Source organism: Anser anser (genome assembly GCF_964211835.1).
Source record: "Anser anser genome assembly, chromosome: 21".
Lineage (NCBI taxonomy): Eukaryota > Metazoa > Chordata > Aves > Anseriformes > Anatidae > Anser > Anser anser.
Genome location: NC_139742.1, coordinates 7,960,848 through 7,982,966, shown reverse-complemented (window position 1 = coordinate 7,982,966; position 22,119 = coordinate 7,960,848). Strand labels below are relative to the sequence as shown.

Below are 22,119 nucleotides of genomic sequence, written 5' to 3'. Positions count from 1 at the left end.
AGGCTCCAGGCTGGCCGTGTAGGGAGCGCCCTGCAGCGGGGTGCTGAGCAGGGTTGTGACCACCCCGGGAGGCAGGGAGGCTCTCTGAGGCCGGGCATGGCGTGAAGGTGGTGGAGGCTCATGGTGACAGCGCCTGCCTCGGTGTCAGGAGGGTCTGGGGGGTGGCCCCAGGTGAAATAAGGCTGGTTTGGGGACCCTGCGGGACGCAGGTGGCAGCTCTGGGTTCGCCATGCTGAGGCTCTTTGGGCCCCCACCGGTGTCACCGGGTGCCTCTCCCTGTGTCCCCTGCCAGGACGGCAGTGGGGGTGTGCTGGGGGAAGAGCCTGGCCCTGTGCTGGCTCCTGGCTGCGATTTGTGGCAGGCGAAGCCCGGAGGGTCCCTGTGTGCAGCGGCAGCACGTCATGCTCTTCAGGGACAGACTTCTCCGAAAAGCGAGGAGAAAAGACATTTTAGCGTTTCCTCCCTCTCCAATCTACCTCTGACCCTATTATTTCTGTGGGGCAGGTGCCGAAAGTGGGATTGTTCCGGTCCCCCCCAGTGCTCTGCTCTCCTCTGCATCTGCAGCTCCACAAAAGACGCCAGCAGAGCACCACCGAGAGGTGGGAGAGGGGCCCTCTCTTTCCTTTAGTGCTCCTTCCCAACTCCCCTGTCACTTTGCAGAGGGCAGGGGGTGCGGGGCCTGGCTGAGGGGCTGCAGGGCTCCTGTCAGAGACGGGTCGCAGCCAGGGCCGAGCACACCCCACACGTCAGTGCCATCATAGGCTGGATCTGGGGGGGGTTGAAAAGGGAGAGGAACCTCTCTGGGAACAAGGTGACTTGCCTTAAAATAAGCTTTTGGCATCAATTATTAACACGCAGGATCTTGGAAGGAGTCGGGGAGCGGGAGCGCGTCCATCAGCCGCTGGCAGAGCGGGGCCGGGGCCGGCGCGCGGGGGGCAGCACGCGGGGGGCTGAGCGCCGCTGCCTCGCTCAGGCTTTGATTCCTCGCTGACAGCGCGCTGAAGGATTGATCTGAGCGGGGATACATAATTCATGAGCCTTTTTTTTTTTTTTTTTTTTTTCCTTGAGCAGCTGTGAATTTTGAAGCGCGAGCTCTGCACAGCAGACGCTGTTGGGACTAAAAGAACAGTTTGAGGAGAAAGCTGTATATTTTTGTTGTTGTTGTTGTCTGTTGCCGTTTATAATCTCTAATCTCCTTTCTCTTTGTCACCTTCCCTGTTTTTTCCCCCGGGCCCGTTCGGTTCATCTGGCCCCCGCACGTGGCTGTGCTGCAGCACCCCAGCCCCGGTGCCTGTACGGTGCTGGGCACGGGGTGCAGGAACCCCCCTGCCCGAAGGGATGCACCTCCCGAGGGACACAGCGTGGCTTCTGCTTTGGGAAACAAGTGTCAGGGCAGCTGTCTATGTGGTGAGGTGGGTGGGAGAGGTGATGGGTTGGGGACATTGGTAAAAGAGCCTGGGGAGGCTCCGTGGGGGCTGAGGACTTTTGCTGTGCTTTTGGGCTCGGGGTAGGGGAGGGTGGTGGAAGAAGAGCTGGGTTCAGGCCCTGCTGGGATGTCTGTCTGTCCTGGACCAGGACAGGGATAGGAACCATGGGGTTCCCAAAAAAAACTGCCCCTGCTGTAACTGAATACTGCTGTGACGATGTTCAGGTGCTTTAAATGACATGAGTTTTGCAGGTCATCTCACAGCTGGGGCCCATGGCTTCACCAGCTCCTTAAAATCAAGCATCCAAAGGTGCAAACGATGTAGCAAGAAGAGCTCCTGGCCCAACATGGCTGCTGAACATCCTGTGAAGCCAAGTGCTGTAAAACTGCACCGAAATCCCACGCAGCAACTCCAGGAGATCCCGGGGAGCCCACAGCCCACCAGGAAGGAAAATGTGGTTCGAAAGGCATCATAAGGGAAAACTGATGGCAAAACTGTCCTGCTGTAAGTCAGCCCAGAGTCATAGCTCTGGTTTCTTCATTGGTTAGTGGATGGGTTCGTCTCGGCAATGTGCAGGCAGAGGGAGATCTGCCCCTCGCTCAGCACCGGGACGGGGCTGCAGCTGCGTCCCCATCCTCTGAAAATAGCTCTGCCACCAGCCGGGGCTCCTGCCCCCTGTTTTGTGGCTTCTTCCCCATGCTGAGTCTGGCTCCGTCACTCCAAAAATTCTTGTGTGCCAGAACAGCAAAACCAGTGCAAAACGTTAATTGGAATATTTCCACGTAACAGGGGATGATGGTGTGCTGGGATTTTTTGCATCACTTTACCTGGCTTGTACAGTTTATTTTTCAATCCCATCCATAGATGGGATGAAGACTTCTGCTCGCTCCACCTGGAGCAGGGGCTTTGGGACCCTTCCCATCGCGCCCTGCAGGTCCCTGCGCCCTGGGGCCGGTGGGCTCCAGCTGGGGAGCGGGGAGAGGATGCCCGCATCCATTGCGGATGCATTGAGGAAGCTGGATGGAGGGATTCTTGTTTTGGTTTGGTTTTCAGAAGTCCAGGGCAGGTTTTACAACATTTGCCTTTCATTTGCTAGGTGGTCAATTAATGTGAAGAGCCACCCACTCGCACAGCTCCGGAGAGGAATTAGGGACACTCCTTGCACAAGAAACATTTCATAGGGGTCTGGCAGCGTCCGGTGAGGCTCCTTCCAGGAGGTGAGGACAAGCCCGGGGTCTGGGGGTGGCAGGGGACAGCAGAGCGATTCTTGCTATTTAATTCTCGGCCTTTTACGTAGAGGAAGAGGGAGGTACTGGGACAACAAACTTTAACCGCACCTTGCTGTGTGCACGAGCACCCCTCTGCCTCCAGCACCATGGCAGAAGCCCTTGGGGTTCCCCTGGCTCCGGCTGCCCTCCTGCCCCGCTCTTACCCCTCCTGCAACTGCTGCCCTGTGCGGGCGGCCAGTTCAGCCCCTAATTAAAAGGCAGCAATCAGTCCCGGCATCCAGATGCCAGCTCGGTTTAGCTGGGCTTTGTTTCTCCCTTTGGTGGCTTCATGATGTTCGTGCTTCCTCTGCACCGGGCGGCGGGCCCGCGGCAGCGGAAGCTTTGCTTCAAGGGTTCGCCGCGCTCAGCCGCAGCCGCCTGCCACGGCGGAGGCACAGCTGCGAGGGGAGAGCGGGATAAACACTTGAAACGAGAAATGAAGGAGGCTTCAAACATCTCCACTGCCTGTAAAACAGAGTCCTGTTTCCCGCTCCCTTTCTGAAAGCCACAGAGATCGCACGGAGATGCTCAGAACAGGTGGAAGTCTGTGGCGAGGCATTATTTATTCATAAAATAATGTGTAATCGTTCCTGTAAAGTGTCGGGGTTGGTGGGGTCGCTGCAATGCAGACAAATCCCTCTTACCCATCCCAATTTCTCCGCAGCCAGGCGGTGGGCAGGAGGCAGGGCAGTGGGCGCCTCTCCTGAGGCTGGAGCCATGCAGCCAAGCTCAGTGAAGTTCTGCTCCAAAAAATCTGCTTGGGGCACGGCGCCCGGCGGGCAGGTCAATGGCAAAGATGCTCCCCGTGGAGCTGTGCCGTGGGGATGGGGCCCAGGTGGCATTGACCCCGTGGGAGCCCTGGGTCCGGGATGGGGTGCAGGAAGAGCATCCCTCGCTGTCGTGTGGGTGCTTTGTGCATCCTTCCTCCAGTGCTGTGTGATCGGGACGGCAAGGGGGTGCCCCCTTGGGACTCCCCAGCCACCATGAGGGAGGGAGCGGGGCTGTGGTGCAATTCAGGAGGTTGTCCACCAAGGACTGGGGACATACAGTGTCTGCCACACATCTCCTGGGGTACCCCTAGGAGCCGAGAGGCGCTGTGGGTGTTCCCGTGGGATGCCACAGCTCTCGCACCCCAGCTCCTGCTGGTGGCATCATCTCTCTGATGGCATGAAAAGCCAGTGGGAAGCGAGACATCCCGTGAAAGGGGGAAACCCGCTTCATTAATCGATGGGAGATCAAATGCTCCTCGCAGGAGCATCGTGCTGCAATTACAGTTATGAGATTCCCGGGTACTTAACACATCGCTGCTAATTAATTTGCCGTGTTAGAGTATCTGACTGTGCTAGCGTAGGGCTGAGCGTTGGCTGCCACCAAGGAGGCCCCCCACCAACCTGCCCAGTGCAGAAAACAAACTGTAACAAGAGTGGACAGGCAGTGTCAGCGTGGAGGAAACACCAGCAAGAAGGCAAGGAAGAAACTTTTTTTTAACTTTTTTTTTTTTTTCTGAATCTGTGCTGGTGGTTTGGGAAACCACAATTTCTTTGCCCTTAGCACTTTTTGCTTTGAAAACCCATCATAAATGTGAATGACGTCCGCAGTGTGATGGTGAAGGGGGCATCCCCACGTCCTCCCCAGCTCAGGGCTCCCCAAATGGTCACCCAAGATGGGTGCAGGTCTCGGTGCCACCCACCTCGTATGATGCCACCCCTGCTGCCCGCTGTGTCCCCGAGCACCCCAGCGCCTTGTAGCTCTCACCGCGCATCTGACTTTTAGTATAGAAAAGCAGGAGAGAAGCGATGCTGGATGCTCAAAGGCCTCCTGAGATGGGACATTGCCCACAGCCCCGCTCCTGCACGTGTTGCTGTGGCCTCTCTGGAGCTCTGGTCCTGCCTGGGCGCCTCCGGCTCGCTGCTGGCTCGTGAACAGCCCCGAGCGTTTTACGTGGCCTTGGAAAGACGCCCGGTCTGCTCTTGCTCAATGCCAGGATTTCATTAGCTTGCAATCAAATATTAGGGCTTGTGCTGCATGTTTGATTACATTTCTAATGCTGCTGCCGCCCCCGGGGGCCAGGAGCTGGGAAGCGCTTCTCCACCTGAACGCGGAGGATGCGGAGGGGCTCCTGCGTGCGCCGGCCCGGAGAACGGCACCGAAACCCCCGGAGGGGCTGAGATGCCTCCGGGAGCAGGGCTCAGGACAAACATCACCCGGGGTGCTGGGCGGCAGCTGCCCCGTGGTGCTGGATGAAGCTGTTCCTTCCAGCCCTCCCCGAGGTTCACCCTTGGCTCTGGTCAAGCTCCCATCCTTTCTGTGAGCCCTTCTCCACCCTGCGGCTCCCACCTTCAGGACAAACCTGGGTTTTCCTGCAGAACCAGGAGCCGGGGGCTCCAGCCCCAGGATGTGACCCACCACCAGTTTGGGACCAGCAGGGACCAGGTCATGGCTGCACGCCGCTTGTACCCCCCAGGTAAATCATTCACAAGGTGGGGCATGGGATGTGTCAGGCTGGAAGGGGCCCAGGAGGAGCCCTGGCTCCTCTCCCTCTTCTTTTGTGTGCAAAAGTTATGGAGGGGAAAAAAAAAGGCAACAAAACCCAACGAACCAAACCCAACTAGTTCATCAGCTTCAGTTGGACAGAGGCCCAAAACACAGTCTGGCGAGGCCTCGCGCAGCGCAGATGGAAATCCTATATGGGGCTACTGACTCACTGCACTAAAAACAACCCGCGAGGCGATGGTAAAGGGGGCGGCAGCTCCCAGAGAAACCCTCCCCGCGGGCCCTGGTCCCCTGGGGGATGCTCCGGTTGGGGACCGCTCCCGGTGAGAGCCGGGGCGGGTTGAGGAGGGGACGCGATCGATCGGGGCTCCTGGTTACTGATTTCCCATCCCTCCCCGATGCACGGAGCTTTTCAATCCATCCAGGTCATGGCCCGCTTGAGCGGGGCCAGCCAAGGGTTTGACACTAACGATATGTTAATGAGGCGGGGGCAATCAATGCCCCCTTAAGCAGGTGATCAATCCCCACTGTCGGTGTCCCTGGTTTCAGGCTGTGTGGGAGCAGCATCCTGTTTTACAGTGAGGGAATCTCTGAACTGGCCTGTGATGGTGGGGCCAGACTTATTAGGGTTTATAATTAAAAAAATAATAATTAAAGAAATTTAATTTTTTTTTTGTGATTGGATCATCCTTTTGAATCCAAGTGCTGCTCTCTGGCCTGGTATTGAGTCAAAGCTCATTGGCAGCAGGGGTTTGGTGCAGATGGGCCAGGTGGAGAGGATGGGGATGCTGCACCCCCAGACCCCATCAGCATCTCCATCCCCTCCACTCCCCCTGCTCAGTTTCATGCCGTTAGCATGGTCCTGTGGAGCTGGTGCTATTTGTGTGCCCGTGGGCATCCTCGCATCTGCTCCCACTCCTCTCCCCAGCGCCTCCCTGGCAGGAGACATCCCAAGTCCTCTGCCATGGTCACGTCGCCACCGGGGTCACTGGGACGTGGCTCATCCCGCACCAGCAGAGCCACGGGCACCTTCGGCAGCTCCTTTTGGGAGCTTTCACACCACGGCCGCCTGCGCCGCTGCGTCGGCAGCGACGGGAGAGGCTCCGCGGCGCAGACGTGGAGGCGGCAGCGAAGCTCTCCTACGGTACGAGTTCCCCCCGTTAGTCATGCAGCTCCGGGATGTTTACATGCCTCTCTGATTTAGTTGAGGCAATTGCTTTTAAGGGCTGATTATTTATGGATCTATAGTACACAGTGCCAGCAGGAATAAATTTCCCCATCTAAATAAGTTATTTTCCCAGCACGACGCGCTCCCCTTGAAATAGATGCACCCACCCCCTTGTCACCCAGCCCAGCGCAGCGGCAGGCGCCCGTCAGCACAGTGCGGCTCAGCTCGGCACGGCATGGCACAGTATGGCACTGCGTGGCACGGTACGGCGCGGTATGGCATGGCATGGCACGGTGCGGTGCCTGCTCCTGCTGCTCCTCCATCCAGGGCTTCCCATGCTCCTCCCCACCAGGGCAGGGTGCAGGTGCCTGCCACAAAACGGTGACTTTTTGTGGTTTTTTTTCTTCCATCTTCTGTAGCAGCTCTAAGCAGATGCACAAGAAACACTGGGAAAAGGGCAGGGGCTTTGATCCCCTCTAATATTTTCTATCTCAGCCCTATGATTGTTTTTTTAGTGTCGACTATTTTTGGCTCTGGGAATTTCCTGAGCTTGAGGTGGTTTGCCCGTCTCTCTTTCAGCTTCTCACCCACTCTCCTCTTGCACCTACGTGAGGTTTTTTTTTCCACCTCCATCACCCTCGGGTGAGGATTTCGGCAGCTCGGCTCACCCCTGCATGGGGAAAACCCTTGAGCAGCCTCAAGTCCTTGCACCGCAAAATCCCCTCATCCCCACGTGCTGCGTGAAGCCTCCACTGCGCTTGGGCAAGACTGGGTGATGGGGGAGCACCAGGCTGGCCCTTTCACAAGAAGTATTCTTGCTCCAAGCTCCCTGGACCCATCTGTGGGAGGACAACGTGGGAGCAGGGGTGGGCAGGGGGGTGCCAGGGTCCGGGCTGTGCAGGCGAGGGGATGGAGGGGCTGCTCGCTTGAATGTCGCAGGTGGAAACAGGCTGGAGGTGGCACCAGCCCCGTTAGGGAGCCGTCAGCATCTCCCGTGGCACGGCTGTGCCTCGCTGATGGCCGTGGGGAGGTACCAGAGGCAGCGAAGGGTTGGATGTGTGTGGGCACGAGGCGGTGGATGCTGTTCCTGGCAGGTCAGTTATTTCTAAGCGTCTTCCCCATCTATCTGTCAGCCCCAATATCGTTGTTAATTGCAGCGCACATCCAGGTTCAGCTAATGCGATGTGAGCGCCCCGCTGTCCTGTCATTAGCAGCAGAGGCCAGGGCTGATGTGATTACGGGTCCTGCTGTCCTCGCCCCCGGCCCCGCTGACCGAGGAGCCGGCGGGGGCGGCCTCCAGCCCCACCAGCTTGGTGCCACCTGCGGCAGGATGCTGATTCCTGGTGCAAAGCCAGCACGGAGGCAGAAATTTGGTCCAGCACGAAGACTGACAGCTGGCCAGTGCCTTGTGCTGCGATGTTGTAATGCTTTTGGTCCCAAAATCATGCAGGATTTACGGCTGTGACGTCCCCAAACCTGGCGGGTGACACCCCAGGGGAAGCTGTGGGGCTTTGTGGCATCGCCCTGCCGTGGATGGCACCATCCCATCTCAGCCATGGTCTGTGGCAGCGGGTGCACCCAAGGATCTGGGGACACCTGGGCACCAATATTGGCCCCTGCCCATGTCCATTGCATCCTGCTCCCCCCCAGCACCCTTCCCCTGGGACCGGAGTGTCCCCAGTCCCGGCTGTGCCCTGTCACTGCTCTGGTTCCAGCCTGGAGCTGCCATCACCTGGCTACGGGATGAGGTCTGCCTTATCTCTGTGCTCTCCCCAGTTGCTGCTTTCCCACCAGCGCGCTCCCTTCATCAGTGAGAACTGTCTTTCCTTAACACTTATTAAGCCCTAATTTTCATCTTATTCATTACTACTGAGTCGTTAAGCTGGCGAGGAATTAAATGAGGTGAAATAAAAAGAATTGGAGGAAGACTGGAGGGTTTGGGGTGGTTGGCTTTTTTTTTTTAAACAGACCAGAAAATAATCTCCCTGGATTAAACAGGGGACCACAGAAGGGCACGTAAGACTTAACGAAGAGGCTCTAATTAAGAAGCAGCACCACGCGACCCCGAGGCATGCTGTCTGCAGAGGTGGCCACGAGATCGGCTGGCCCCGATGCTCCCCGTTGGTGAGTACATGTCGTGCGAGCACCGTGGCCCCGAGAGCGAGCGAGGGGTGCCCGGCGGTGTTGGCGAGGCCACCAAACACAGCAGAAGGGCTCTTGGTGCTGGAGCTTTTGGGGGAGAGACATCTCTGTGCTTATGGGGTTTGTGGGGGGCTAAACACACCGGTGTGGGTGTATTTAGGGACGTTAACTGGTGTATTAGTACGTAAGTGGTACGCATTAGTATAGTATATGGTACACTTACATTGTTTTAATTAATAATTATATTAATATATGAATGTGTTTAGGGTATATGTTGATAGGCCCATATATGTAAAGCCATTGGGTTCACAAACAGCCATCAGCCTGCAAAGTCACCACCTAGCTGTTTTCTCTGAGGGCAGCTTTCTGCCAGCCGCACGGAGCCTGCACATGGGGTTTGTGGGGTGCTTTGGGCTCAGAGGTGACAGTGTCCGTCTGCCTGTCCCTGTCCCCTCCGTGCCTTCGCTCTGCCTCCCCTGCCAGCCCTGGGCACGGCGTTGCTCTGGGACCGGCTGTCTCTGAAGCTGAACCGAGCGTCCAGACCCCATTTCACCCCCATTTCCTGACCCTCCCAGTGCTGTAGCCACTGGGCGGAGTGGGGAAATCAGCTGCCGCCGGGGCATCTTGCACCAGCGCGCTGCTTTTGTGTTTGTATTGTTGTTTCCTCAGACGGAATTAAAATAAGGGCTACACGGAGCAATGTCAAACCTGCCGAAGGAATCCCAACTCTCTGGTGACTTCATTAGCTCTGGCGCCTCCAGTCAGCGAGGGCACGGGGCTTGATGAGTGCGCCGCTGGTTTTCTGCTCTCGCCCTCTCGCATGCACCAACCTCATTAGCGGGGAGCGCGGCACGCTCGGGAGCCCCTTTTGGGCACCATCCCCACGTGTTTTGTCGTCCTTCCCAACTCGCTGCCGTGCCACCTCCAGTGTCACCGGCAGAGCACGCAGAGCCCCGCTGTAATTGTGGGGATTTGGGACCCAGCGTTTCCCCCCCCCCCAGCACTGCAGAGGGGTCTCAGAGACCCCAAGACATCTCTGGCCCCAAGGCGACAGGACAATGTTTGCGTCACGCCTCTCTCACTGGCCTGAACTGGTGGTACAGGTTTAGAGCCACCTCCATGCACAGGGAGAGGTGTCCATGAAGCCCCCTCAGCCTGGCGTTCCTGGGGTCCTTTCCTGCTTCTCGCCTGCCTTGCAGGTGTGGGTTTGTTGCCACCCCACCTCCCACAGCCCTGCTTCGCAGTCAGCATTCCCTATTTACATGGTGACCCTGCTGGTCTCCCATTCATTTTGATGCATTCAGGATCGTAAGAGGCTGTTATTTTATGATGGATTAACGACGCTGTATTTGCTTTTAGCCTGTTTTACGGTGCCCCAAGTGCCTCGGCTATAACTCTTCTGTTTACTTGTTTTATTATCCTAACAGGCTGCTCCTGGAGGTTTCTGCGAAGACACCCGCTGTCCCCACCATGAGCGCCTTCGGAGTGGCTGGGGCAGGGATCCCACCCCAGGCAAGGCGCAGGCTGCGGTGTGTGGGGTCCAGCTGGGTGCCCTGAGCGCTGCAGGACGCTGCAGGATGCTCTGAGGGCTGGGGGGACAGCTGGGGATGTGGGGGGGGAGGAAATTGTGGCTTAGCAGAGGAGGTGTGGAGCTGGCACCGCTGCAGGAGGACACATCCATCCCCTTCGTCCTCGCTGCTGGGGCTCTTCTCCAGCATCCCCTGGGCACGCGTGTCACTGGATGTCCCTGCACTGCCCAGACAAGGTGTAGGTGAGGTTTGGGTGGAAGGCAAGCCCAGCTTCACGGCTCTCCCACCTTCAGGGTGACCTTGACGGCAGCCCTGGACCCGCTCCTCCGCCACCTCCCCTCCGCGGGCTGCTCCGCTCCGTCCTCGCGCGGTCCCCAGGGGCTGGTATAGTTGCGGTGAAGAACCCGAGCACTAATAACTCCCATTAGCACCTTTGGCTGATGGACGTCAGCGCCAAGGGCCAGATTCAATTTCGGCTGCAAGCCCGACTGCTCGTTTCCAGTTGCAAAGATCAACCAGGAGCTTCGGGGATTAGAGCGGTGGGTGGAGGGGGAAACGAGAAATGAAAGAGGAAGATAAACATAAAAGTCACACAAAACAAATAGCTGGCAGTAACTCCATTAAATCAGGCATTTTAAAAGGAAATATTAAAATATTAAATATGTAATTAAGTATTTATTAATTAAAAAGGAAGCCAGCCGCATTAAGCTGAGCACAGCCCTAATCATGTGCAAATTCTCGTTTAGCTCAGCTGCCCGTTCAGCAGAGCTGGGACCCAGACCTGGACCTGGCTCCCAGAGACCTTGGGACTGGGAAGCAGATTCCTACTCAACCTAGAAGGGGGAAAAATCCCCTTAACGCCCCCATTTTACCTACCCTTTGGATGCCGGAGCTGCCTGGGCTGGCCGCCCCATGGGGCCGTCCCCACTCAGCAGTGGGGCAGCAAGAAGGGACAGGGCTGTCGGCTCCGGTGCTCGGCCTCACAGCAGGCTCTGCTGGGGGTGGGTGGTTCCTACTTTTTTTGTGACACCTCCTGAAGGTCTTTTCCTAACCTGGATGATTCGATCATTCTATATTGCACCAGGGGAAGATCAGATTAGATATTTGGAAGAAATTCTTTGTGGAGAGGGCGGTCAAACATTGGAACGGGCTGCCCAGGGCAGCTGGTGGAGCCCCCATCCCTGAAGGTATGTAAGAACGGTGTGGACGTGGCACTAAGGGACATGGCTTAGTGGTGGCACTTGGTGATCCTGCAGGTCTTTCCCAACCTGGATGGTTCTGTGACCCAAGTGTGCTGGGGCCAGCGCCCTGCTGGCTTTGGCACCCTGAACTTCAGGAGGTGAATCTTTACATCACGGACTAGGACTTCTTAGAAAATGGTTCCAGGGAGAGCTCAGCACCCAAACAAACGGCCCAAGGGAGAGCTCAGCACCCAGCCAGCCACCTTTCAGGTGGGCTGCACCTTCTGGGTGGTGGGAGCCCGTCCCAGCGCCGTTCCTGGCTGACGTTTGGCAGAAACCCCTCTCCCTGCCAGGCGTTCCTGGGTGTCCCGCGGCCACCCCGTCCCCACGTGAGGACCCGGTGCCACCAGCCCCGGAGCTGTCACTCGTGCGGCGATGCCGGGGTCACATTGAGCCCTCCCGGCCCCGCAGCGGGCAGCACGAGCTGTCTGCTGCCTCTGACAACTCATCCGTCACGGAGCAGGGCCAGCGGCTGCGAGATGCCATGGAAGGGAGAGAATTAAAAGAGGGAGAGAGAAAGAGCAATCAATACATTATTTAACAGCGGGAATGCAAATGACAAAAAATTAATGAGGCCTCTCCCCCCCCCCCCCCCGCCCCCTCCCCCAGCCCTCCTTTGCAGTGAGATTGCTGACAAATTCTCTGGAAAATATCAAAACAGCCGGAGGGTGTAACCTGCCAGAGTGATGCACCATTATCTATTATTGATGGAAACCTTGACAAGTTCCCTTTAAAAAAAAGGAGAGAGAAAGGGAGGGAGAGAGGGAAAAAAAATGCATCTAATCTTTGTTTTAAAGCTACAGTTGCTCGTTTTCTCTCCCCCGAGGGCGGACGAGCTGCAGAAGTCCTCCCGGCACAGCTCTGCCCAGTGATGCTCCCAGCCTGGGGACAGGGTGCCAGCAGTACGGAGGCAGGGGGGTTGTTGCTCCCTCCTCCCTCAGCCCCATAAAGAGTCTTTTAAGCCTCGTTTAAAGATGCAAGAGGGCTGAGCTGATGGAGATGGCACTCGGGATTGTGTCTGGGGAGAATTTGGTGCCCCTGGAGCAGGGGAGCAGAGGATCAAAGCAAGCCAGCAGGAGAGGCTGGCCGTGGGATTGGGGCTGAATTCCTTCTAGGAAAAGAGACTAGGGGAAAAAATACCCAGCAAGTCCCCAAAGTGTGTTAGGACCACTGCTGAGTGGCAGAGAGGCAAGAGACCACAGGAGCCAGCAAGCAGCAGCTATCGAGCATGCTGGCAAGCGCCACACTGCAGGGATTAATACTTTATAAATGTCACTGGCCTCCTGACAGGCTCCTGTATAAGCCTTTTCTTCAGCCTCTTACAGCAAAACCCTCCAAACAACCCGTGTCCCTCCTCCCACCTGTTCCACCGTCCCCATGCCAGCATCCCTGAGCCGCCTCGCCCTGAATTTGTGGCCTGGCTCCCTTTTTACTCGGGCTCCTCTCTCCAGAGCTCGCCGCCAGGAAGGCAGCGCCCTTCACCGTGCCTCAGTTTCTCAGCGCACACATGGAGACAGCCACGGGCACTCGCAGTGAGGGCCAGAGCTGAAGGGCACGATGCTGGTGCCAACTATTTTTATTCACTCTTGCTTTTTTTTATGGGTCCTCAGGTGCCTTTCTCTCATCTCACGGCCGAGTCCCTCAAGGACGCCGAGGGATCTGTTCCAGGCAGGTGCTGAAATCCAGCCCCGACATCCCGACCCTCCGGCTGGGAGCTGCAGGAATTTCCCCTGGAGGTTTGTTTCCCTTCCTTGATGTCCCATCTCCAGCAGAGCCCACCCCAGAAACCCCAGCAAAAGTACAAGCTGCTGGGCAGGACAGCCTGTACCCACTCAGCATAACCACAGCGGGTGCCGGTGTTGCTCTGATTTACGTCCCAGCGGTGCAGGTCCTCCTGAAGCCGTGTGTCCTCGTGGCCACGAGTCCTGCGGCTCTGCCTGTTGGGGTTCCCTGTTCTCAGTTTGAAAGGTGTTTTCCTCTCACCGCATTGACATCTCTTGCCTTGGTGCTACAAGGGCACATCTGCGCTCCTCTCCACGCCAGCCGTTGCTTTGTATGCCTCTGCCATGCCCTCCTTATCGTCACCTCCATCCCATCCCCTCTTAAACTAAATAGTCCTAAATCTTTTTAATCTCTTCTCATGGATTATTGATACTATTTGTTGCGCTCCTTTGGATCTTTTCCATTCCTGCTGTAGCTTTGCTGAGGCAGGGTGATGAGAGCTGACTCCTGCTGAAGGTGAAGTTTACAGAGTCACGGCGGCATTTTCAGCTTTGCTGCCTCTCCCTCGCTGCCAAATCCCGCTGGCTTTGGGGACGGGGCAGCTTCTGCTTGTTGTGTTATGTCCCTGAACCTGTCGGCAGCAATCCCAACCTCATCCCTGTGAGCTTGCTGCTCACTTAGACCCCATCCATGAGCAGCAGGAGCTCGGTTTTATTCCCTGGGTGTTTGTGTTGGAGTTAGGTGATATCCGCAGTCACAGTGGGCTGGGTTTTGGCTGGCGTGGGTGCTGAGGCAGGGTCCCCTGGGCAAGGGGTGGCAGGCAGCACACAGGCACCAGCTTGGCCAGGAGGTGGCCAAATTCATACCCAGTTCATCTGGGGCCCTTGCAGATCGTGCCACCTGCCTGTTTGTCGTGCTTGTGGGGTGTCCCTGCTCATCACTCTCTCCTGGATGCTTTGTTAGTTAAATCAGTTAATTTTGTTGTTACAGGGAGGTGTCTGGTCTGTGACGCCCTGATTTACCTCCTGGGACTCCTTTAGGGTGGGGTTTGGCTTGTGCTGCCTTTCCAGCCTGCTGGAGGGGCTGCTGAGAAGTTTGTTTTCCTCCTGTCCCAGCTGCAAGGAGCTGAGTCTCGTCCACCCAAAGTGCTACGTCTGGTCCCATCTCCCCATGCAGGCTGAAGCACTGAGGACCAGAAGAAGAAAAAGAAGAGAACAAAGATGGTAACACAACTGGAGAGGTGGGTGCTGAGATGCTCCAGTTCCTGCAGCAGGGCTCCTTGGCACACCTTGGGCAAGGAAAGCAGCACCTCGTGGAGCTGAGAGTCACCCCCGGGCCAGCTGCAGGGGACAGAAAGCAGCCAGTGCAGTGCTGCAAGTGCTGCATCCAGCCAGAGCATTGTTTTTGCTTGTCCACCATCCATCTGCTAAAGAAAGCTTTGTCGTTAAGTGGACTGAACAGAAAGTTTCTTTCTCTGCTTCTAAATTCATGCAAAAAAAAAAAAAAACAGTAATAAGAAGAAGAATCCAACATAAATTCTCAGACAGAATCAGAGGTCAAGTTAAAAAAAAAATGAAAAGGAGGAGGAAAAATGACACTAAACAGACCCTTGGTGCTGGCTTGACGACAAAGAGAAGCGCTCTGGGCTGAGAAATAATGGTTTGAAGTTCGCATCATTATCAGGGCTACGTGCCCCACATTTACAATGCTGTCTGAAATGTATGCAAGCTGGGATTTGTGGTGTCACTGCACCAGCGCGGGGGCTGGCCAGTCCCTGCTTTGGGGACAGGACAACCAAAATCAAGACCGGCTCGAGACGTTTCAGCTCGCCACCCTGTGCACTGCCGTGAGGACCTCAGAGGGGCTGGGGGAGGCTCGTTGGATAAGCTTGGTGCTGGCCACCCAGCGGCTGCTTTCTCATAACCATGCTCCGGAGCAGTCTGTGCCTTTCTCTTCTAGTTGTAGAGGTGACAGAGCCCTTTTGCAAATGGGGAAACTGAGGTACGGCGAGGCTGCCTACACTTCCAGTGATGCTTCTTCAGAAGCAAGCGTGGTTCCTGGCTCCTCTGCTCGCCCTGGTGCCTCTCACCCCAGATAGCTGCATTTCCTGAGCCCCGAGCCTTCCTCCCGCGCTGCCTTCAGGGCTCAGCACATCTCCTCCTCACCTGCCACGTCCCTTTCTATTCAGTCCCAGGTGGGTTTGCTGACACAGCTTGGTCCTGCCCTGCAAGACCTCCGTTACCTCACACCACGACCCTCTGCATCTCCCCCGGTCCCTCTCCCCCATCCCTCAGGTCCGTGTGTCTGCTGTCGGTGCAGGAACCTCGCGGTGCTGCTGCCACCCGGGCAGGGGACACCTGGGCTTGGGAACAAGGTCTGCCCACCAGGGGCTGGCAGGGAGAGGGAGTCAGAAGCCGGGCTGTCACCTCCGATTACGTTTTTTCTCCGGGTGACCTCTGCTTCCATAACGCGATTTTTATTATTTGACTTTGGAATATTGATTTTGATTTCCTTTTTTGATTCGTTTTGGTTTCACCCTTTCCTGCAGGGAGTGACTTGGGTCACCTTCAGCTTCTGTAGCGGGAGGCAGCTGGGGTCACTTGTCCGAGGGAAATGGCCTGGCAGAAAAGCCAGGGTTTAGAGAGCACTTGTATGGAGTGGTCACGGGGCTGAGGGCTGTGTTTATATCTGAGGCCCTGAATCGGACCCCTCCATGTGCTCCCCGGAGAGCTGCTGAGCCCCCTGAGTCCCCCAGGCCACCCAGCCGCTCGTCTCCGCCTCCAGGAGCTCCTTTACGAGGCGGACACGAACCGCACCGCGACGGAGCAGAGCTGGATGTGGAGCGCCTCATCTCCGTGCGCAGCAGCACCAGCGTTGTCTGTCGGACCCATCGCCTCTCCAAACCAGCTCCTGGTCGAAAGGGTCTGTCATGGAGTCGTGTCCAGCTTCCTCATGTCCCATCTCCAGCAGTGCTCCGTAACAATGCTTCAGAAGTAAAAACTCAGCCCTGCCAGGCAGGGCCTAAGGTAAATTCCCCCCAGACCGAAGTCTGGGCAGGACAGTGCTGCCACCCCAACCCTGTGGGAACGGCAGCAGTTGGTGGGCAGAGAAAATTCTGCACGTTTTTGTTTCGTGTTTATTTTTTTTTCCTTTTAATTTCCTTTTTTTTCCTTTTTAAATTTTCCTTTTAATTTTATAGCTACAGTGCCTGTCCATGGCCTCTGTGATGCAGAGTTGCACCAGCTGATGGCAAGCCGTGCTGTGGGGACGGGCTGGGGACCATGTGTGTCTCTGAGAAGTTACACTCAGAGTTTGCAACTGAAAACAGCTGCCCAGGACGGACTGAAAGCCGGGAGGGCTCTTTCCACCTTCCCCATCCTCAGCAGCAGAGGCTCCCAGGCCAGGCCACAACCCAGGACTGAGGACCGGCTCCATCGGCCCTGCTTGGAGCTGCTGCTCTCCAGGGACAGCAGGGAGGACAGGCCACCCGCTCGGCAAAGCCAGCAGCCAGGATCCTGCCTTGCACAGCAAAGGGCTTCATTGAATTACCTGCCACTGCCTCAATAACCCCCGAGAGGACAAGCTCTCGGTGAGACCCTCTGCACGTGGCGAGGTGAAAGGGCAGTCAGACATCAACCGCGGAGCTGGTGCTGGCAGCAGCACCCTGCAGGATCAGGCAGCGTGTTGGGCTCTCCCTTCTCTCTTATCCAATTTACCTGTGTTCCGTGGTGATTCACACACTTATTTCCACCGGGAATTATAATCCCCAGCAGAGGGATAAGGTTAACCCAAAGAACCTTTATAGCCTTTCCCTTTCCCCCCTCACCTTCCTAATTACTTTAAATGTACAAGAGGGCTGAGAGAAGTTGTTAATCTCTCTCTTTTTCAGTTTTTCTTTTTAATAATCCCAGGGCATAGAGTTTTTCTCAGCCTGCGGTTCTGGCGGCTCATTCCTTTGGGAGATTTTTTTTGGGAAAAAAAACACAGTCTGTGATGCAGCAGGGAAGGGACCCTGCTGGCTGAGGCTGGGCTGTGCCCCCAGGCAGGGACGAGCCCACCCCCCCCGGCCCCCCGCTTTGTGCTCCCAGGGGCTGCGCTGCCCATCCGCCGGCATCTGCCGCCCTCTAGAGCCCTCACCCAAACGGGCAGGTTTTTTTCCAAAGGAAAAAGCCAGCAGGAAAAGCAAGTCCTGGCAGTGATGGGGCAGGATGGGGCACGTCTGCCTGGGCCAGGGAAAGGTCCCAGCGGCTGCAGGTGCGGGTGCAGGATGAGACCCACACGTTTCCAGCTGGGGATCCCACTCCTCGCCCAGCCCTGGCCACCAGCTTTCCACGCAGCAGCTCACGTCTCGCTCCCGTGCATCAGGCTCTGGGGTCATCCTGCAGCTAGGACCACCGGCCAGGTAGGCAGCCATTGCACCGAAAAAACCTGCAGAATGCTGAGGGTGAAACCGGGGGCGCACTCTAAATCAAGGTCTTTTTGCTCGTGTCAAGTTTGGTGCAGCCCACACCACGCGTGCGCCTTTCCAGGGCCTGATACAGATGCTCTGTCCTTGCTCTGTCCTTGCATGCTTCTTGGCCTTGGCTCCTGGATCCAGCTCCTTCTGCATTGCTCCTCCAAGCCTCTTACCCATCCCATCTGCCTCTTCTTCCCTGAGCAATTCCTCTCCTCCCCATCTCCCCACTGTTTATTCTCTGCCACTGCAGACCTCAGAGGAGTTGTGTTAACAGGCACTGAGAATCTTGTCCTTGTGCTTTAGTTTGCTTCCACTAAAATGTCTTCACCTCTTTCCAGTAGCATCGCTGCCCACCTCGAGGAATGCATTTGCATGGCAGGAGCAATATCGGGTCACCGTGGTGTATCTGTCACTTGGGGTTCATCGTGTTTATTGAATAAGGCCTTTACAGGGAGCTGCTCATGTCTCACCCAAATTATTATCAAGGCCAGCGCTGGTCCAGAAGCCATCGTGCAAGATGGCTGTTGGCTGAATTGCATTTCTCTGCACCGTCCCGGTTATTCCAGCTCCTGAAGCCCACACAGCAGGGTTTGGGGGTGACTGGCTGCTCTCTCCTGGCATTTCTGCAGGGACAGCCCCCGCATCGCCCCAACCCTAACCCCACAAGTGGAGAGGAGCAGACCAGGTGAGGGATTGGGGTGGGAGGAAGCAGCTCGGGAGAAGGGAATGGCACTAGAGGGCAGGAGTGCTCTTCTCTAACTGCAGCAATGGTGTTGGCACCTCTTGCTCAACTTGCCCTGCTCAGTGGGTCAGCTGTAAAGTTCAGGGCCTCGAGTGACCCTGCGTGGTGCAGTCTGCCTGCGGGCCAGGGCAGAAGCAGAATGGCTCGGAGAGTTTTGGGCTCTGAGGCCAACTGCCCGCCCGAGTGCTGCTGGCACTTCTGCTGCCGGGTAGTTTCTCTCAGCAAAGAAAAGTCATGGGAAGGAGACTGAGGATGCTAGCCCCCCCTTGCATGCCTCCTGCTACTGGGAGGACATCAGTACTGCACTCATCTGGGAGCAAAGCAGGCATCCACGCTGGTACCAAGGCCTGGCACCTTCTTCTCTTCTGCCTGACGTGGCATTGGCACCTGCAAAATTGATCCTTTGCAGGACACCTCAGTGTTGCATTCTCTTGAAGGCAACCAGGTGCCATCATCCTCTTTCCTCTCTCCCGAGCCTTCAGCAAGAAACGTCCCTGCACGAGCTTGTGCCACTCCGTACCGCTGCGAAAAGCCTCGCCTCCCCTCCCAGCTCTCCTCCCACCGCCCTGGCCCAGCTCTGCCCACACCAGTGCATTCACACCCCCGCAAATCAGATCCAGGGTGGTTTTTTTTTTCCCCCAGCCTGCTCAATGGGATATTTAGAAGCACTGGGTTCTCCCAGCATTGCAAGTAGCATCTTAATGCAGAAGGCAAGGGAAGCTTCAGCTTCCCCCACCGGCAATACAACGCAGGCAGAGCGGGGCTTTTTATATCAGCGGCTATGAAAAGCCCTTCCAATTCAGTAGCTGTTCTGTTTGTATCACACGTTATCGCACACGCTCGCCTTCTTCCTTGCACAAGTCTGACAACAGAGCGTGTAAGAATAGCAGCTTCTTACTTCATCCGGCTGCTTCCTGTGTGTGCTCGCGCTCGGCTCTGCTCACATTAGCATCACCCGCCACGGCTCCTACTTACTCTCGCTGGCACGAGTGAGTCAAAACAGCTCAGCACGGCCACGCCAGCCACCTCTTACACCCGTGTAAGTGAGACAAGAGTCCTTAATCTATTTTTCTTCAAGTTTGCTTAAAAAAAAAAAAAGCGCAGTCAGGAACTCTCTGCTCAGGAATGGAGTTTTGTTGGAGCAGGCACAAGTCTCAAAAAAATTAATGGATGGAGAATGCACGCTCTGCTTCCCAGAGGTGTTCTCCCATAGCCTGTGCCAGCCCCATGTGTGTGAAGTGTTTAAAAAAAAGCTGATGAAGTCACTTCAAACATCATGTGTAAAGCTTACGAAAATACCAGCCTCGTGAATGATTATTTTGATAGAGGGGGAAGTAAACAGCCTCTGCTGCCTCAACAAGCGCCGGAGATTTATTGGCCTGTAGCACAGCACACCACCTGCAAGTCAAGGTACTGCTGTGATGTTTATCCCTAATTAAGTCATAGAAACGAGTTCATTTTCAAATAGGACCATAATCCTTTTATTGTGGCCTAGGGCCATCGCCACCAACTGCTGTCGTTTTCCACTAGGCAGAACCCACTTCTCTCCCGCACGTCCCCACGCTCGTGTCCTGCCACCAAGAGCTGTCAGTGCTTCCTGAGCGCAAACTGCAGCCAGCGCAGATGTGAAGATAGCAAACGTGGAGCTATGGGGTTTATAGCAGCCGAGAGCTGGAGCGTGTTGTTGTCTGCAGCCTCTGTGGGGCTGGTGGCAGTGGGTGAACCTGTTTTTTTGGTTTTTTTTTCAGTGAGACTGCCACACGTGTGGAAGCTGACGTGTCCAGGCGATCCCACGAGGATGCTGAGCACTGGCGTCCACCTGGTTAAAAACTAGGGTGAGGTTTGTGCAAATCCCACCCTCGTTCCCTGTTCATTAACTTTGCTGCCAACACCCCTAAAAGCAAGATTCTGCCCTAACAGCAAATGCAGAAGGAGGCAGAGCGTTTGGTAGGCGCTGAGCTTTTGAAGGAGGACTTCAGGATTCGTGGTTGGACGTGGTGCTTAGGGACGCGGCTTAGTGGGCGACATTGGTAGTAGGGTGACGGCTGGATTAGATACCTTGGAGGTCTTTTCCAAACCTAATGATTTTATGATTCTATGATTCTGCTCAGGATTAAGCTCCCGGAGAGGCCCAGGACCCCGAGGCACATCTCCAAGCACCAGCAGCCGGGAACTCCCCGTGGTGCCCCCACGGCAGGCCCCGGAGCCCCGCACCTCCCCCGGCCACACCGACGCCCCCGAGAACAGCCCTCAGGGCCTCTACCAGCCCACCCCCCCCAGCCACCAGCACCCCGAGGAGCCCACCCCCGGCAGCCCGGCCCCTGAGGGGCCTCCCCGAGGCGCCGCCCGCCAGGCCCGGCCCGGCCCCGCCCGGTGCCGGCGCTTCCCCGGCGGTGCCGGCAGGCGGAGCTGCGGCCCGGCCCGGCCCGGCGCGGCCCCGGCGCGTGTGTGTGCGTGTGCGGCGGGAGCCCCCGGGCCGCCTCTTCCCCTCAGCGGCCCGGCGGAGCTGGGCTAACGGGGGGGCGGGCGGGCGGGCCGCGCCGCCCTGCTCCGCCGCCGAGCCCGCCGCAGCGCCTCTCTCCCGGATCGCAGCCGGCAGCAAGCGGGAGGAGGCGGCGGCGGCGGCGGCGGCTCCTGCACGGCCGGGCCTGAGCGCCGGAGCCCGGCTGCGACATGTCCGGCAAGCTGGAGAAAGCAGGTGAGGCGGCCGGGGAGGCCCCCGGGGGGGAGCCCGGCGGGGAGGCGGCGCTCGCCGGCCTCCCCTCACGCCGCGGCCCGGAGGAGCCGCTCGCCGAGGGCCTGGCGCGGCCCGGCTCGGCCCGGCGGGGGGGAGGCGGGCAGGGCCCGGCACCCTGCGGCTCCCCGGGCCGCCCGGAGGCTCCTGTCACGGCGGCCGGGGCCGGGGGAGCGGCGGGGATGCTCTGCCCCGCTGCCGCCCTCAGCCCCCTCCGCGCTGCCCGGCTCGCGCGCTGGTTTTGTCAGGCTTTTTGTCTTCTGGTCCGTTTTTTTTTTTTGTCCTTTTTGTTTCCTTTTTCCTTTGTATTTCTGTCCTCTTTTTTTTTTTTTTTTTTCCTTTCTTTCCCTACCGTCCTTTCAATGTAGCAAAGCATCAGCAAAGCCGGGGCGCTGCAACGCTTTGGGGCCTACCCGCAATGATTAATTGCAACTTCTCCAACTTTCCTCTTCTGGTGTTTGTGCAAGATCAGAAAAGATGAGTCCGTGGGCAGATGGCGGGGGGAACTTGCTCATTTTTTCCTCTTTTCTTGCGAGGCTCTCCCCTCAAGCCTGGGGCGCTTGCCTTACAGCCGGAGCGCGGGGAGGCTGCTGAGCTCTCTCCTGCTCTCCCAGGGAACGCTCGAGCACGATGGTATTGTCTCGCTGTGCTTCGGGAGTCGTGTCTGGTTCTCAGTTGTCACTTTAGGTGGTTGAATGCCCCCGTTTTTTTCCGTGTAGCGGGAGCAGTACGTTTAAAGATTCAATTAGCGTTTCGCAAATCAAGCGCTGAAGTTATTTGGTTTAATTATGTTGCATTTAATTAGCAGAGAAAAAAAAAATCAATGCTGTTTTGTATTTTTTTTTTTTTTATTGTAAGGAACAGCTAGACACTTTCCTACTGGGGACCGTGCGGTAGCAGCGTGAGTCAGGATGTGTGAAGTACAGCATTCAGGCTTCCCAGGACAGCAGCCGCTGATTTAGGAAGATTCCTATTTCAAAGGAGTAGAGTTGGTAGCAGCCCTTCTCTGGTTTTGATCATTCGATCCCGGTTTGTTCTGGCTTCTGTGCTGCGCTGTACAAGAATATGTTCTCTTGTGCTACGGTTCTGGAGCAGCCTCAAGGGACGAGCAGACTGGCTGCCTGGCAGCCGGCTTTGAAGCGCAGCGCATAGGCATGTTTCCAGCTCTCAGCACTAAGTCACTGTCTAACAAGTGTG

At 56.8% G+C, this 22,119-nt stretch overlaps 1 protein-coding gene and 1 long non-coding RNA gene across 9 annotated transcripts in view; both read left to right on the top strand.

Annotated features, from left to right (window-relative positions):
* Nucleotides 1-641: 641 nt before the first annotated feature.
* LOC310884827 lies at nucleotides 642-11,850 on the top strand. 2 transcript variants are annotated; one of them, XR_014574424.1, is made up of 6 exons: nucleotides 642-1,931; nucleotides 2,524-2,644; nucleotides 5,062-5,159; nucleotides 6,117-8,480; nucleotides 9,926-10,027; nucleotides 11,112-11,850. It is a non-coding gene; the product is annotated as an uncharacterized lncRNA (long non-coding RNA). The 2 variants fall into 2 exon arrangements; XR_014574425.1 differs by lacking the exon at nucleotides 11,112-11,850 and having other exon boundaries at nucleotides 9,926-10,129.
* An 8,744-nt stretch (nucleotides 11,851-20,594) lies between these two features.
* RAPGEF1 (Rap guanine nucleotide exchange factor 1) overlaps nucleotides 20,595-22,119 on the top strand; it is a 90,047-nt gene continuing 88,522 nt past the window's right edge. For 2 of the 7 annotated variants that reach the window (XM_083807170.1, XM_083807165.1), the window contains exon 1: nucleotides 20,595-20,886. Coding sequence is in view for 4 of the 7 variants with exons in the window: in XM_083807166.1 (XP_083663292.1) it covers nucleotides 20,862-20,886 (25 nt within the window). In the remaining 3 variants the exon portion in view is untranslated. Of the gene's footprint in view, nucleotides 20,887-21,780; nucleotides 21,915-22,119 lie in introns of all 7 variants that reach the window. The other 5 variants (XM_083807166.1, XM_083807164.1, XM_083807168.1 and 2 more) reach the window with 4 other exon arrangements.